The following is an 18,706-nucleotide window of genomic DNA, read 5'->3' as shown; positions in this document are numbered from 1 at the left end:
TCATTTGGTACCAAGATCAACAACATTAACACGTGCCCCCGCGATTGCGTAAGAAAATCTCTCGTCGCGGTTTGACGTGAGTCATTCTAATCTTTTCTCGTTCAGCCTACGAGTACCTGTAATTTACATAGCAAAGTAACCGGGAAAAACTAATACGCTATAGGTGCTCGTAAATGACACGAGAAAGTCGTTTGGTGGTTACCATGAACGAAACGATTCAAAATATGCCGGCAAATAAACGGGAGAGTCAAGGTTTGCAGCCTGCAGAGTTTAACCGGAAGTGAAGAGACAAAAATTGTGCGAATCCACTCGACAAATTCTACAGATGATGACTAGCAACAGTTTCCAACTCTCGAAGTAGACGAGGCACGTGATTGGATAATATTCTTGGCAAGAGACGGTTCTGCCAAAGTGGTAGGTGTGTTAATAAAATTGTGGAAGGAAGTGACGTTTATTGCCATTTGAAGTATAACTGTGCATGGTGTGTGGCGTGTGGGGCGCGAGTTTGATTAAACAGCTTCACACAGGGTCGAACATAGTTCTCCAGGGTCAATTCAGTTGAATTCACTTAACCAATACATGTGTAACCTATCTAATTCATGTGGTATCAATCTTTGTTTTTGAATGAAATTATATCTCGTCGGTACACCCGGCGAGTTTTATTCCGTCTGTCAGTAGACAGATGATGATTATAGTTTTACGACGCGGTTAGCTCTCTCGTTTAGGCATACGGTCCATGTATCATTAGCGTTATGCAATCGAGCTACGATCGCGGTTACCTTTGGCATCTTTAAAATAAAGCATCGACTGATCGTAAGCCACAGCCTTATGATGAATCAAGATTTCTCTGAAACACGTGCCGTGTCACGCATCACCGCATATGCTAACTTGTGTCTGTTCGTAGCACGCGGCTGCTGTTATCGGAACCCGTAGACACAGCTATCGATGGCCAGACGACACTGAACTCTCATGCCACGCGTGTACGAAGCGATGCGCAAATGCTTGTATTCGCAAAATAAATATATGTGTATGGACAGTACGCACTATGGTAACAAATATTTGCACATTTTCAGCATTCCTACATGCGATGAGAGAAGAATCCGCCGGGAGATATGACTTTAAGGATGTACCGAAGTATAGTCTTGTCAAAGAACAGCCAAGACAAGAATACTGTGTAACCCAAAAACAAGTTGCAGTGTTTTATAACGATTGACAATATTTTATCCACGAAAATTATCCTTCAAGATTTCTGGTTTTTGCTTCTTCTTTATCGTTAAATATTCAAATAAATTCCCTTAATTGGTAAAAGCTCCAGTCTTTGGGTTTACGATTCGATTATTCATAGCTATATGCAGAAAAATTCTTATCCTTTGCAATCATCAACTCGTGGGCGCATTTTTTCGAAAAGATTCATGGAACAATCGGGAACTCTCGCCACTGCAAAAATCTTTAACGGAAGAATTATCAATTCTACGAGCATCGATCGCGGTATATAACAACTGAAATTCATACATCAATAAATAATTAATAAAGGACGATGATTCTATATATACTGTATTAATGACCGTGCACCTGCAGAAAACGTGCAAACATTATTTATAGCCGATCATAAGCCCAATTAATTGTCATGACAAATGCGTTGTCTTCGCAAAAGCCGACGCGAGTCGTGTGTGGTTGGAATAAAAGAAAAAAAAAAAAAAAAAAAAAAAAACAGTCCAGATGTTCATACCTCGCATTGCAATAATGTGAGCAATATTTTTCTCGTAATTTGATACCCCGAAATTACTTCGAATTCCCATAATTTTACCAGCTCGCTATGATGCTCGGCCGAACAACAAAGCGAGTTTTAATGTTTTTCTTTTGTTCGTTCATCTGATAAGTTATTCACCTTGAGAAAGTGTATACGGCAGAGATATAATTGCAAGGAAGTACATGTGAGTAGAAGATGAATGAGAACAACAAATTGTTGATGAGTCTAACAATCGATCTACGAGTCATCCTGTGAAATCTATGGTACACCTCAAGAAGAAACAACATCGGGCAGTGAAGTCGAACAGGGAAAAGGCAGTCGTAGCCATAGCTGCCCGAACAATTTTTTCGGAGTGCAAAAAGCAGACGAAAAGCAATTTACGGTCTGATCAAACCATCCACCTCGGATCTCGAGTGAAGGCGTTTTTTTTCCCATCTCTTGTTCTATTCGTGCCATTCATTTTTTTCTCAATCATCGAACAAAAGCCGCCGGTGAGAAGCGAAAAAGTGCTGGAATTCTGCACTCAGCAAGTTAATAATGGAATTTAATACGTACTATTGAATAAAGTGCGTGAAATACGTTGCTGTACGTAAGAAATCACGGTCGATATCATCGATGGAATTACGAGGTACCTGTAGACACCGATAACACACCATTGTAACAACCGCCTGCATAAAGTGCTTTAATTAGGCCAGTATAATGCTCCTATCATGCAGTTGTTATTGTTTTCAATTCAGTTTTCACAAATTTTCACTATTCCATACGCTGTGAATTAGGGCTGAGCGACTAATCCAATAATTGATCAATTATGAATTGGATGACGTATACATAAATGGAAACTGGTAGAGGTGTTTGAAGTCTTTCACTTTGAGCGATGCAAAATGAGCTTTAAGAGGGGGAGGGGGAAAGATGTTGGAGGTCAAAAGATGCTTTGGACATTTTAGATGAAAGCTTTTCACTTTATGGATCTGAGATTGACGATTCTGTGTGAGTATATATAGAGAAAAATTACTATCTTAGTAACGTTTAATTTGTGATATTTTGCTATAAAAAACTTCAAACGCGTTTTTGTCGAAACGAAGTTTTCAAATCCAGCGCAATCTGAAACTCAAAATCTACTGCACTGATCGTTCCGAAAGGTCCACTATTTTTATACACGATTTCTGAGGTAGCGACGCCAAGTTATTTCTTTTTTTTTTCAATTATTGTTTATCTTGCTGCAACCTAGAATGAAAAACTTTGTTTTTTCGATTTCAGATAATCCAGTGATGAGTTATGCTGCGGTGTACCGCAAAACAACTTTTTTCGAGGCGCCTGCGAAGATTTGCTGCCATTAGCTTGGTTCTTAATATTTTTCAACGAAACTTTAACACAATATTCTTCAGATGTTATTTTATCCTGTACCAATCACGTAAATAAACTTGCATCAACTGTCATCTCTAAAAAAAAAAACCTCCAAATTCGCCTTTTTTTGCCCTCAAGCCTCTACCCCCCCCCCCCCCCCCCCCTCAAATCTAAATGCGCAGGGTATGAAATTGGTAAAAAGCAAAGCAGCTACTATTCGTATAAATATCGCAATTTTCAACCGATTTTGAATAGGAATACGACACTAAAACTACACTAGCACAAAGGGATCGTTTGGTGGATACTTGATACGTCAATAGCACGCGCTGTGACCGCACGGTAAATGTTTCTAGGATAATTCTAAATTCCATTCACATCCAGCAGTTCGTGGTTATCTATGTCAAGGCCTCAGTTTGTAACGTTTGATCTAACCGTGGAATAAAAAAAGAAACAATTAAATTATTAAATAACGACGTATAAAACAATTATAAATAATGTTAAAACAATTATTCATTTAGTCTGAGGATCGGCGAGGTATACACATGATTATCAATAGAACATGAAATTACTCTCCCTACTCGGCACAGGCCATCAAACTAAACCTGATAGTCTCGTATTATTCCGAAGATACAGTAAACAGTAAGCAATAAACATAAAATTCAAGTACAATTATCATAAAGAACACGAAAAACGAATAAATGAGCATCTCAGATAGTATCGTTGAAATGTATAGTAAATCGTTGACCCTTTCGGAGAAGATATACCTACAGATATACTTTGAAGGGAGTTCGATTGTATGTCCAGAGTGTGTGTTGTTTATTATTAAATTACGTGAATTTCTATGATTATTGTTTCAAGATTCGGCGTATTTTACATCTCAATTCGTTACCTGATCAGGATTTACTTTTATGGCACTTCACAGGATTTTGATTATACACTTTTGAAATCGAACTGTCACCTCGAACGATGTAGGCTTACTGATTCGCTCCGACTGTTCTCAATATATTATGAATATATAGCTAGATCCAGAAAAAGCCGTATATTTTATAGAGGTAGGGATAGATGTATACAGTATATGTACTTCTTTCCTATAAATTATATTTTTGTATACTTGCATCTGATGCCTCAGTGACGAGAAGACGCTGCCTTTCAAGTCATTGCGTTTTTAGATGCTACAAGAATTCACATTTGTTGATATAGGATTGAGGTAAAACCCATGAGATAATTGTTTCCCGTATAAAAAACCAAACCGCAATATTGGCAGTGACCTTTTGAACTAATAGATTTCTAAGTAAAATGACTATTAATTATTATTGAAACCCCACTTATTAGACTATCGTACTGTATGAAGATATCCTTTCGGTTGTAATTACCGAACACCACCTGATCAGCATTCTCGACAACCTTATAAAAATTTGGAAAACACGTGTTTTCACTGACGCTTCAGTTTGTGCACAAGTGGGTAAATTACTCTGGTAATGTTCGACGCTGCAGAACTCAAAACCGTAACATTTTTCTAATAATCGTTACTATATATGATATTGCACTGGAATAGCTTTATCAGCCATAAGCGTTCAAGTATGTGCTACTAGACTTGAAAGATTCTACTGGTAATATATAATTGTAGTTTGGTTCACATGGTGAAGGATCGGAATTACACGATTGCTCAGACTAAAAACAAGTGAACTTTGATGAAAAGAGGTTACCGAATTTTGACCAATTGCGTAACGAGTTTCAACTGCAGTAATACAAAAATTTGCCTAACCTTCGATTATTCTTCCAAATACTAATAAGCCAAGAAATTAATCGACCGTAAAACTTTCACTTCGTTCCGAAAAGTTGATAAAAACAGGAACGGAAATTCTTTAACCGATTAGCGTGTGATTATTATCTGTTTGATTTGCATAGCCCAATACACTTAGCTATACCCTAGTAATAATTATAAAAAATTGTAAACCGTTGAACTGACTCATGGAATTTCGCAAACCATGAAGAGCGGCAATCCCAGGATTATATATAAACCGATTCGACTGTTGGAAGGAATTTAAAAACGGAATCAGAATGCAAGTTATCGGAAGTGGGTGACGGAATACAGCTCAAAGTTTTAAAACGATCCTGCGTCCTCGGCGGTGGGATCGAAACTGTGATAGCAGATCATAAATCTCTTCCTGCAAAGACTTGACCCGCCCAATTCCGACCCATTTACATATCCGGCAAAAGTTTGCTCGCCTTTTCACGGACAGTTTATTGAATTATATGATTAAATAACGACTTGGTCGGTATACAGCTATGAGTGGCAAGTGTCGATGTGTGATCGATAACAGATCGTATTATCGGCGATTAAAATTGTGCGAAATGATCTTTGACATTTCCCTGCTTTCGATAGCTATTCATAGTGTGAGTTGGACACCAACTATAGACGTAATTATCAGTTTCTTATACGTAGATCGACAGAGATCTATATGCGGGACATAAATCCACCGTATGTATAATAGGGTCCATTCTATTGACAAAAAGACACCGAGATTCAAGGTTCGGTGCAGAAAATCCGCCCGTTAATAAAATGACGTTGCAACATCGTCTGCGGTGGGCCTGTAGACGAGAGCAGAGCAGATTTGCTGTCTGCTGCGCGACAGTGCCGGAGGGTTTAAGTTCTTGGGACGTGATATTTATCATTGGGTCAGAATAACCAACAGAACTTTGCCCGCCGCTATTGTATAAGTTGCCAACTGTTCGGTTGCTCTGAGACAATTAACGCCCATTAAATTTTTGGCTTTCGCCGTAAGGGTTCCCGTCCACCTTATGGTAAAGTACAGAGCTTCGGGCCAGCGATTTCACCATACCAGGTTACGGCAGGTATTTACATCCCGTTAGAAACGAGGTTGGTACACTTGAAGACTTTTGCCGTTCAGCAAATTTATGAAATTGGTTCAGCAAGTGAATCAGAACTTAAAATAACGCTTTTAAACGTGCTAATACGTCAACGTACGCTTAATTGGAAACCTGTTGAAATATGGAGGTTGATTACAAAACTCCCGCTTAAAGTAGTAGCGAGATGTTTATCTAAAAGTAAAGAAACCGTTGTTTGTGGATGCAAATTGCGGTTCTCTGGTATAATTAGCAGCGAAATTCAGTACAGCAAGATATAGTGCAAAACTCTGAAGTGTGTTCATTAATGGGCTGATAATCGAGTGTCTCAGGAGTCGATGCAAGGCATTAATACCATCGGACCGAAAAAATTTTTGTTCTTCGACGTGTAAAGTACAGATTGAATTAAATTGGTAAATCAAGCAGCTCACCTCAGCTACACGGAGACGTTTGAATCCCAAAACTTGTTTCCAAATACCAACGCGACAAGTGGCAAGTATTTAAATTCGGTGCAGGTGACACTTACGGAATTCCCAACACTTTACACGTAAGAATACGCATATTTGTAAGTAAATTAAGTCGGTTTCGCGAATTTTTCGAGAAATGAAGAAATAATAATTTTAAACCGCGAGTACGTAGGCAGATATTACACGTGCCCACACCGTCCAACTCGAGTAATCGGCAATCTAATAAACCTGCGGACAGATATTATTATGGGCGTAAGGAAATAGGTCAATTTGCAATATAGATGTAACCGTGAGCGTCTGCAAATGTGCGTGCGTGCATGTGTGTACAGCTGCCGAGCGGCGGTCGCAAGGCCTTGTGGAAGGTTGTTTTGAGTGAAATCATAGAGAATTCTGAAAAGCGACCGAGACCAGAGAGCACTGCGCTCACCCGGCGAATAACCCAATCTTACGCCAAACCGCTGCCTCAGGCGTGAACGACCGAAGCCTATCAGCCCGGATTACCATACGATTGCGTGTAATCCGCGAGACTAGTCTCGAAGAATTACGCCTAAATATATACACGACATCGTGGATACGTTGAGCTGATAATTGGCACGTGGTCCATTGCGAAATGCACGTTTGGCGAAAGACACGTGAGTGAATGATAGTTATTGCAGGTAATGGAAGGCGGGAAAATAAACACCCGGGATGACTCGAGGCAGCGTGTCGAATGACAATCATGGATGGAAAATCTGACTTATACTCGGAGAAGGTTTTAGATTGCATGCAACTGCTATGTAAGAATGCCACGTGGGCGGCGGCAGGTGTCACAAGCCTGATATCGCGGTACGTGATCGATGGAATAAGCCGAATCGAAAGCCGATGTCCAGTGATCAGGTAGCATTGGCCTTGGAGGATATTCGGCTCCAAGGCGAGAGGCTAATACATGCGGCTGGATGCAACCGAAACTTACATGAAAATAATAACACGTGCTGGTTTTACTTACCAAGGAAGCTGTGACCGCGGGTCTGACCCGAAGCGTACAACGCGATTTGCAAAACCGAGGACGCGGTCGGAGGAACAATTTATTCGCACAATGTATCGGGAATATTATATTCGTCGAGCCAATGACATCGAACGTATAGTTGCGTTGAGTCCAACACAATATTAGATACGTATAATCGTTCATGGAGACCCGACATCTTTATGGTTCGAACCGATGGATTGGGGCCCGTTTTTTCTACAATCGTTCTGCAGTGGTCGTAAGGTCCTTGGCCGATAATTCGATTGACTACTGTTTCTACTTGATCAGATGATACTTCGCACAGAGAAAGTGTGTGTTCCGACGAAAACTGTCGAGGATCGCTGTTTACTCGGCTCGTGATGAACACCAGAACACACGTGCAGTTGAAGTGACTGTCCGGTTGGTCTCACATCCGTGATTATTAGAATATGGTTGATTTCTACAACTCGAAGGTACCGAATGGCAAAAATACGAATGGACGGAAGATCGATGTATTTTACAGCTGTACAGACGATATCGTTGGAAAAGTATTAACGAGTTGATTAGTGAAACGCAAGTGAAACTATATTATATCTGGTTACTGAGAAAAACGAATTGTAAAAGTGAGTGAAGAACGTCGATTTCAAACTCCTTAAAGGTCATACGGGACGACTTTCGATCTATACGATACCAACACTTCATGTCATTGTCGCGATTTCTGAACACAGTGAATTAATTCACCGCTTCCAAATGACGTTGAGCTCGAATCTTCGCAAGGTCTTTTTTAAGTTCGACAATTCTGTCAAATTATTTGATCACTTCTCCTCGCATGGAAGAGCAAAAATGATCTGCGAGGTTCAGAAGTATTCCAAGTTGAACTGCAAAATGTTACTGTAAAAATTTGCGCAATATGTGTGGATAAATGGATACTCGTGGAACCTCTCGATATTTTTACAGTTTCGTGAGTCGGGGTGATCACATCGCAATTATGTGGATTATTACAGTCATCAAGCACCGCAGATGTTCGAGCAAGGATTATTCTCTATTTAGTTACCGCATACCTCGCTGAATAAGAAACAAAAGCTTATTAAGTCATTACTCATGAACGCAGCGGCTATTTAATCCCGCATAAATGATTTCAACGAGTTCTGTGGTTTACTAAAAACGTAAGTGTAAGAGCTCTGTGACTGAACATAGCCACGCACCGATCACATCGACTACTCTGACAATACTGAAATTAATGCAAGTAAGCTGAAAAAGGCAGCAATCTGATACAGATCCAGCGCCTTGATTACTGATATTGTAATTAGGTATATTTTCCACGTGTCGAATGTCGTAATGACAATTTTTATTCATCCAAGGCTGCTCTGGGCGCGCAGTAAGAAAATGTATTGACACCAGTTACGCAATTATAACTACAACAAGGTAGGTATGCGGATGAAATGTAGTATTGCACTTAGAAACTGCCAAAGTGTGTGTATTTGCGTTTGACACATACCCGCGAATTCTTGGTGAATGCGATTTTCAACTTTCAAGATGATACATGTAACTCCTCGCTTGGCCACAGTGGAATACTCCGTTGCACGATGCGTGAAGTATAGTAATAAGAATAAGGTGTCTAAAATGATATCAACCTTCGTGCCTCGTTCGTCACGATTGTATTTGTACAGTGAACCTACACAAGTGATCATAGGACCACCAGAGGCCGTCGTTGATATACATATAATTATTGCAACAACAAGCAATTGACTTCAACCGCATAAAATTAATTCTCGTGACGTGATCGGCGATGCAGATAGAAATTCCTGAATTGTGTGGCTTTAATCTATCATGTGGAGACCGAATAGGGCACCTTCTCATCCATATTGCATAACGTTTTCGCAAATTAAATTAACACCCGGTTTACGAGTTCCACATGTCGCGATGGGTGAAATTATTTTAATAACGTAGAACGAGTGGGAAAGTAGGCGTATGATTACAGGTTGCAAATAGGAAGAGACAACTCCAGTTCTGTGCACAAAGTCGGTTTTTTAGATTTGCTATTTTCTTCACTTTAATTATGCGAAAAGCAAGTTTGTCAGCAGCGTGAGACTGGCATACCTCAAGCTCTCGTGAAATTGAGCTTGACTATGTATATATATATACATAGTTATAACGTATCGCGAATTTCTCTTCTGAAATGAAACGTGCATGGCCAATTATACAAGCAGCAACTATGAGAGGCTTCTCGGCCAACGTTCGGTTCAAAAGCCAAACGAATAACAGATTCGAATCCATGATATTCAGGTTCATCCGCATCGTTCAAAAGGAGGATAATAACCCGAATACATAGTGATGTAAGTAATTTAGCATAACGCACAGTGGTTCGCAATTGTTTAATTGCATTACTTGTCCTTCTATTGAATTGCCAATTACACGCGAGTCGTTGCCAAGATGCCATTGCTGTTCTCAATCCCGCTTTATCTGGCTCAGAGCATTAATTTTCGACCAGGAAATTCATTGCCGCAGTCAATTAACGCTCGTACGTATTGGAAATCGATACATACATCAAAGTGTAAAATCCAAACAGTGTTCCGTATTATCTCCACATTATAATACAGAGTAACTAGAAAATCCCGGTCACGTCTCCGAGACAACTCGTCAAGGAACGAACATGCCACTGCCACGCGCGGCGATTCCTCGAATTATTTTCCAAGAGAACAGGAATGGGAAATAAAAAATGAACAAACTTGATTCGTAAATATAGATGATGAAAAGTGGACTCACCGTCTTGATCGTATTCCGGAGGCAGATGAGGCTGAAGCTGGTGTAAATGTGCGTAGTAGTGATGATGGTGCAGGATGCACTCGAGGTCCGTACAGTTGAGCATTTTTCCAATATGTAAAGTTGCGGTTGCCCTTCGAAGGTTCGGTCAGTCCTTCCTTAGAAACCTTTCCTTCCTCCTCTTACCGAATCACAGCGCGCAAATAAGCGATCGGTTACACAGCGTCGTATTTGATCAACCGGTTCACCGAATTAAACAGCCGTATATTATGCACGAATGTATATACGTATATTACACAAATACGAGCATGCACGGTAGGCACGAATACATCAACACTGAAGCGGGGAAGGAGGCTTGTTTGTCCGACGACGCGTAGTCGGCTTAGCGAGGCGTTGCGAGAAAATGTGCGGACAAGAGAAGAAAAATCGTTGGAAAAAAAAGAAGTTAAACGGAAAATCGGTGCGACAAAGGCGTCGAGCTGTATACGTACACCATCCGTATCACGTTTGTACGTGCTAAAGGTGTTTCATCTCGCTAATCTCGGATTAAAAATACAGCACAACCTGTGCTAATTAGCCTTCGTCGTCAAGTTGTGCGGTGCAGGTGACGGTGGGATACGTCGTACTTGTTCCTGCAGATGGAATGTCTCGATTCAAGGGCGCGTAGAGGTGTGAAACGATTGTCAACCCATCTTTGAGGCCTTGTTTCGGAGCACTGCTGTTCCACGCTGACGAGTTAAATTCGAAGTTTAGAAAGTGGCTGGATTATACGCGGCGTCCTGGAATTCGCACATCGATCGGGGGAGCCTCGCGGTACGAGCACTCGTTCGGATCCAGACACGATTAGTAACCGAACAACTTCGCGCGTGTGTTTCTGTGTATCTTCTCTTTTTTGTTTTTATCTTTGACTTCGTTTACTATAACAGGATAACTCCTGTTGCCCGACCGTCTCAGCTAAGAAAACCAATGTTATATACGTCAACCGGGCAAATATTTGACATTCTGAAATTAGCACCGCACGGTATCAGCGTCGAAGTTATACTGGAAGTATCGCGGGGGGGAATGAATGCAGGTAGGTATACGTCGGATGAGAGGGAGGCACGGATGATCCGCGAGGTCCCTGCAGCGGTGGCCAGTTCGCAGTGTGCTTAGGCTTTCTAAATTGGACCTGTAAAGGTGTCGGCTGCGACGCGGTTTCGAGGATCATGCGACTGCGGACCGGCGTAACGTCAGCGACGAAGGATAAGAAGAACCGAGTTCATCGTCATCTCGCTGCGAGAGAGTGAATTCCCATAAATCGGTTGAACACACATCGGGGAGTCACGGCTGTTGGTTTCGCTCGTTACCCGAGAACCACCCGGTGTTTACGTGGACTGCAAGTGTTTCACACTTCGAGCATCGGTCAGGCACGAACTATATACCTGAATGAAACTATACGATAAACGCTGCGTGAGACGGTTCGGCTCCTCTCAAGATCAGCTTTTATCTCCTCTCTCGTATCGTCTTGTCTGCTTCTCGGTTCCCCGGGATTTTTCGAATCTCTTTAACCACGGGGACCAATTTCAACGGGACCGCGGGCTCAGCAGTGGTCACGAGGTCCCGAACAGCACCACTGAGCAAGCGCACTTTAACACTGCCGGTGATTTAGACTTATCCTACCGTGCTTACCGATTGTAGAGAACGGTATGTGACGGTGACTCTGTGTGTGGGTCACTCAGTCACTAGCGGGCAGCTTACTTTCCCGTCGCCATCTTGCCGCGGACCTCCCTCCCGCCCTCTTTCTCGCTCTCTCTCTCTCTCTCTCTCTTTCTCTCCCTCTATCTCTCTCTTCGTCCCTCGTGGTCTCTCTTTCCATCGCGATCCCGTCTCCCTCTTCCTCTCTCTGTCTCTCGCAATGCACACACTCCGATCCCCACGAGCGAAACCCGCGAGAACACACACGCACGGTGCACGGCTCCGGGATCGACACGGCGATACATGGTGGCAAAAGACTTTTAGCCGTGTACGTGCACCATTCACCTCATCGAGGACGACCGAGGCCTCCACCTTGGCGATCACCCCCTGCATCCGGTCCTCGATCAGCTTATACCTACTTCCTCATTTTCGACGCGGTGTTGCATGCACGGCTCGAGGAGGCCCTCGGATTTACGTTTTGGCAAATAGCATATATTATTCGATGATAATTTTGCGACAAATTCAAAATTCATAGTCCTCGAAGCCGTCGGTGGGTATTGGAAATGCCACCTTTTGCGAATCGAGTCTCTTCGCCGAGGGTGAGTTTCAGCTTTGGGGCTGAAACGTCGGACACACCTGGCACTCCCGTGGCGCTCGACAACGATCGCTGCACCTCGCCGCTTAGACACGCCCGGAAATTAATACATTTTATGGGTAACCTCGACCCTCCTTCGATGCGGACAACCGGACGCGAGTCCATTTGTTGGTGAAAGGAATTTTGAAAAAGATGAAAATAAATTTGAGAAAAATTTTTGCAAGAGTGATCATGAAATATTGTGCAAATCTACTCGTGATATGTTAGAGGTAGAAAAATAGTTTGCAAATCTTATAATAATGTTGGGCAGGCAATGATGCGCGGCGGTAATGGCAATGAGAAACAGAGGAAATTGCTGATGCTTCTTTTTATGCCTTTTATTAAGTCTCGTACGATCGGAGTGAACCGTGGTGTTCTCGTCGTAGGTACATACATACATACATGTATACTTTACGCTGACATCAAAGAGTTCCGCGTAACCGGCTGAATTGGCAGCTTCCCGCACAGGGAAGAATCGACTCCGGACTGCAGACCTCGGAATCGTTCGAATCAAAGCCAGTTTAATTTTATTCCAAGAGTTTGGAACGTGTAGGTAGGTATATAACGACAACGTCGGCAATCGAGCGACGCCGTTTATTGCTGGGTGAAACACGAGGATTGGTTTTTTACCACACATCGAAGGTGGTTCGATCGTGGCGATTAATTAATCAAATGGTAATCAGGCCAAATCATTGTCTAAAAGTAATTGAGTAGTTTGTATATAATTATAGATAGATATGCCTATAGATCACATCGTGATCTTGAAATATCCAGTCATCGTACGAAAGTTAACCAATGAGACCGCGAAGAATCGTTATAATTTATCCTTTTTTTCGTACCACACGCCCCAGTAATTTTCAATTACGAAAACGTTCGCTGTCCACAGGACGGTAACGACCGTGTTCGTGTTCGTTATGTCTAGGCTGCACAACGGCGATACAAGTCTATATCACGGTAATTGCAGGTGATCTGACAATTTACTGGGAAACTGTCATATTTTCAGAAAACAATTGTCCTCGTTTGTTGCAGATCGGGGTGGCTGAAATAGAATATCGAAATTAAATTAAAACAGACGTACCGTGATTAAATCGCTTGAATCGATGAAATCTATCTTTTTAGGTGATGAAAAAAAAATCGCTTGAAGAGACAAAAAGTTCGTTCAAAATAATGAAAGTTTCGTATATAGATGAAACATTTGTCTCAGTAGTTACTCTCGGGTAGATGTTTCTTTGGTTTGATCAATATTTCTACGGATAAGTATCGAGATAAGTATAATGTGTGCAAATGTATATAAAAATAGGAATTCTAATCTGCGAGAAGAATTAGAAATTCTATGAAACAGCCGATTCGCGACCATGACTAATCTTAAATCAACATAATGTCATTTTGTTGATTTACTATTGAATCTGGCATGAACTCGAGAGTTTATCTTATCTTCAGCCTTGTAAAAGCTGCACATAGGTATGTAAGTACCGCGATGAGTGTAATATTGAGTAGATAGATGATGTATAATACGTGCAGAGCGGTTGTTTTTAATTGTATACGAAGGCGTAATCGAGATGTAACGTAGTGAAATTTAATATCCGACTTTCTAGATCCCGTCACCGCATATAATAATTCTAAACTGTAACAAGTCGACCTGCATCAGAGTTTACCACGAGGTGACTGTGGCGAGCCGAAGGTCTCGAGTTAAAGAAAAAATGATTTATATAGTGGAAGTGGTGCCATTGCAATATAGTGCAGGCGACGTGAAAAACCACAGACTGACTCTGCAGGCCTCAGAAACGCCGATAAGGTGCAAAAAAGTTTGAAACTCACTCGTGTAACCTACACAATGTGCGTATCCCCTTCCACAGAATACAGTATGAACCCTTCTCTTCATTTTCCGGAAGATTCACGCCGTTTTAATGAACCCAGATCGCAGATATCCTGGTCAGGAGAAGGGTGACCGAGTCTAATCCTAGTTCGATAAGGTGAATAGTGACGCGCAGGTTAATCATGGCAGGGATCATAATCGGAGGCTGCGCTCCTCGTTGAAGCGCAAAACTGGACGTCCTCGAAGAGAAGTAAACCTGCGTGATTTGCTTCGCTACTTGGTGCGGGAGAGCTGACTACATCTATACCGTCTCTTCAACCGATGTTGTTGTTATTATATCGACTCCGATTCTGACGTCGATCGTCGCCCCGCGAATCGGCTTTCAGTAATCTCGGGATTCAAAGTATAATATACTCATCCAACATCGCGGACGTACTGGACGGAATTTTCAAAAAAGCAAGGTTAATCGTATACGTCTGCTTGTGGAGATCATTATACCCGCTCCGACGGATAGAATGATTGATTTTTGGCGGCAGGAATGACTGTGCGTTATTATAGGCAATAATTATCGCCGTTATCGGTATTGCTTCGCAGGTCTCTTCGATTTTCAGTCGCTATAAATTTATGAAGGAGGCGAAAACCGGTAAAAAGATTGGCTGTACGCGTATGAAATATGAAACTACAGATCCATATGCATAAGATCGAAGATTGGGAATTTCACGAGTCAGTCAATATCGTCTCCTTGACTGCAGTTGAATTGTTATTATTAAGAATGCATAATGAAGCATCGTGACTTTCGAGTTCTTGTAAGGTATCAAATGTGAGTTATTCCTCACTTTGTCATAGATATTATTAGATATTATTAGAGTAAATATCAATTAATATTGACTCTACTATGAACTGTAAGGGAAAATTTAGCCATCTTGTTTTTCGATTTAAGGTAGTACTTCCTTATAAGTTTGCAGCATGTACAAAAGTGTAAGAGGCGACTTGAGTTTTAATTTTATGAAGTTGTAATTTCTAAGATTCTAATCTTACGATTAGCTTAACGATACTTCTGTAAACTATCAATCCACCATAATAAAATATACTTATGTTATGAAAAAAAAACTTTCTATTTCCCACTTGCACGTCGTATCCCGGTACCCTGCAGCTTATGCAATGTAGGTATTAAATTCCATGAAAAGTTTGGATAAACCGAGACTCGTAGTTTTAAGAAAAAAAAGTTTACTCGGAATCGAGATTCGAAACGTCGTAACCTCCATACGTCGACAGTGAAAATTACTTTCAGGAAGATTGAAGAACATTATCCAATTAAGATATGTCGAACAATCAGATGTGACGTAAGCTTGTAGAGTAGAAGGGAGACTTACTTTTAGTAAAAGTTATTTTCCAAGAAGAAGCCGAATGAAATTAGAATCGGGAACTTTGCACCTTTGTCGATTTCGAATCTCATAATGTTTGCAGTTTGTCATACAAATCCTATTCAAAACTGTGTAAAAAGTTCACAGATTGCTAGACGATTGAAAAAAAATCAAATCCGTGGTTTTTGTGCTGAGTAACTTTACGAGGTAAATTCGATCTAACAATGAGAAGAAGAACGATAGATCCTAGACTCTCTGCTGGAGGACTTTTCTATCAAAATCAACGGCTTGAATAAACGGAGACTTCAATTAGGACTGTTCCGATATTGGAACGAACTCAAGTATGACTGCCGAGGAAAGTGGCCTAATTTGGAAACGACTGCTCATGAGAAGAGATCTGACGTCTGGGCGTGGTGCATGACCATGCCGCAGTCGATCAGTACAGCCCTGAGTGTTCACCATGTCAATGGCAGCTATACTCGCTAGAAATGTCACGACCAGAAACTATTCTCGACAATGTAGAAGAATACTTTGAACTTAATACAAATATATACGTGCTGGAGATCCGATTGTACCTCTACTAATTCAGGCTGGACTCTTTTATTGTTACTTGTGTGTTCTGTTAGTGTTTATTATTTTTTTTTAGTACTAGATTAGGAGCAAGGTGCCAAATACCGGAATCCTACTACGTACGTTTGATCGGTAGAAGCATGAAATTGGAAAAGGCAGAGCGATGAGTGAATAAATTTACTTACATCTACGCGTATACTAATAGATATATGTAATAGCATATATAATAACAATAGTAAAAGGGTCCACATCGCTAGAGTCATACTTTTCTTCGATTGGTATATAGCTCTGCTCGAAAGTAGCCTCCGGTTCGGTACGTTATAATCTATATTTTTCAGGCTCTTGTACGGAAAAAATGTCTCCCCATATTAGGCTACTTTCCACTGCGATCATGCAAGTGTGCGTGCAAATAAATAAGCGCAATCAAAAACGTCACGTGTATTAGACGAGGTGCGTAGCGAGGCACAGTTATTCGTCTGGATGGATCATTCCTTACTTCGACACTATGGATATATCTACAACATAAGGAGCTTATGTAGCCAACCAGATAGAGACCTCGAAGATAATTAAGATAATTGCTTTCCATATTGATCCATAGCTGCAGGCGTGCATATCTGGGTAGGTAAGCTCGCACGAGATGCTATACGTCGATTCTTCGATGTCCACATAATAACATCATTCGATTTTCACGTGACACTAGTTTTCACCTACGATCTACGAACGACACAGTACAGTGCTTAGAATAGAAAATTGGCTCACTTTAAATTTGAGTCTATACACGCTCGAAGGAAGTCAGCGATTTGTCGAAGCTAATTTCAATAGCGTGTGGATTTCCTGCGATCGACTCTATTATCCATAGACAATACGCCATAATCATCTGCTAATTTTCAACAGAATCAGGGCTGAAGCGAATTGTTATTACTACATACGTAAGGACCTTTGGTAAGTGTATATGTTGGAGAGATGAATGGCCTCAGGTCCGGTCGAAAAATTCGAAGTAGGCTAGGTAGTGTTTGTCTTATTACGAAGGTAGAACGATGACATCATCGTAGCTTAAACACCGGTGCGAAAACTATTCATGTCATAGGTTTATGCGCATATTAAAAAAAAGTAATAATGATAATAAAAAATTTCGCAATCGTTATATTATACAGCGAAGTAACGGTACGCATGGACACGGATAGCTACGTACGTACGTACATGTAGAATGTTCGTCTACAAAAGATAAACATTTTTGCGTTTGTTTTAATATATCCATCTAGGGGTCGTGACGTTTTCCTTTTTTTTTTATTTTTTTATTTTTTTCTTATTTCCGGTTGTAACATGCACGGTGAGATATAATGTTCGCTCTGAAATATCCATTCGCTAATTTGTAATGACACAGTACGATTGATCGAGTATAAATTTCCGCTCGGTATATACAATAATATGTGAGCAGCTATTATACATATATCGTATCTTTTCCGAGATGACAGCTTACGATACGGTCACAGCTGTCTTATTGAAATGCGGCAGCATTAACAACCGTCGGATCATCGTCAAAGGTAAGAATTTTACGCAATATCAATCGGCTTATTACATGTCTATATAGGAGGTGAAAGATGTTGGGTATCTTTTATACATTTACAGATTTTCAATGTTCGCTGAAAATTTTTTTTTTTAATAGGGAAGAATTGTTAAGTTGAATGTTTTGTCACTCCATCAACCATTCGCAACATTCCTGCATCTAGAAATACCATGTCTTGAAATCTTGTAATCAGATACAGAACAAATTTGACTATTACACAGAAAAGATCAATCATTGTACTGCAGTTTTGAATAAAAAGGACATGAATTTTACACCGAGTACTTATCCCAATATTCAAAATGCTAACTATTGATAATTTTCAAGGAATACATGAATATTAGGGTGTTTCAGAAAAAAATAATTTGTGATTTTCCACCATGGCAACCTCTGGAGAGTTTGTTTAGATCAAAATAAAGGTTCTGTCAAAGGATGAGCGTTCTATGTTATGTGTAAGATCCCGCTCAGTTGACTTTTCACTTTCACTTCACTTTTATACATTGTTTTAATTTTGTGAAGTATTGTGAACAAAATTTTTTTCTTGCTGCTTACATTGATTTATATCAATGATATGAATTTACGTTACAAAGGAAACCCACCCTCGCAATAATAAGTTTCCAGTTGATGTTTGAAAAGTGGATCTGACGACTTTTTCACGATTAATTCAATCTCATAAAATATTCATGAATATTAATACGAACTTTTAATTTAGAAGAATAAGATTCCCGATTGATATATTGTTGTGTTATGGATCGTGATCTTTGGGCTGAATATAAATGTCAGGAAAGAAATAACAAGAGCTACAACCTGTTTCTTTACAAATTCAAAGAAATGTAAAGAAAAAGTGAAAAATTAAAGAAGCGCGATCTTCCATATGACGAAGACGTTCATCTTTGACTCAAATCATCAT

The 18,706-nt window shown here is 40.6% G+C and overlaps 1 protein-coding gene across 2 annotated transcripts in view; it reads right to left on the bottom strand.

Moving 5' to 3' along the window:
* Positions 1 to 11,022, bottom strand: part of LOC124407069 — a 132,239-nt gene extending 121,217 nt beyond the window's left edge. For both annotated transcript variants that reach the window (XM_046882883.1, XM_046882885.1), the window contains exon 1: positions 10,178 to 11,022. In XM_046882883.1, the coding sequence (XP_046738839.1) occupies positions 10,178 to 10,280 (103 nt within the window). In that variant the 5' untranslated portion in view covers positions 10,281 to 11,022. The remainder of the gene's footprint in view (positions 1 to 10,177) is intronic.
* Positions 11,023 to 18,706: the final 7,684 nt, after the last annotated feature.

This window comes from Diprion similis, chromosome 6 (genome assembly GCF_021155765.1).
Source record: "Diprion similis isolate iyDipSimi1 chromosome 6, iyDipSimi1.1, whole genome shotgun sequence".
NCBI lineage: Eukaryota > Metazoa > Arthropoda > Insecta > Hymenoptera > Diprionidae > Diprion > Diprion similis.
Note: the sequence above shows the minus strand (reverse complement) of the source record. Positions and strands in the feature narration are given on the sequence as shown.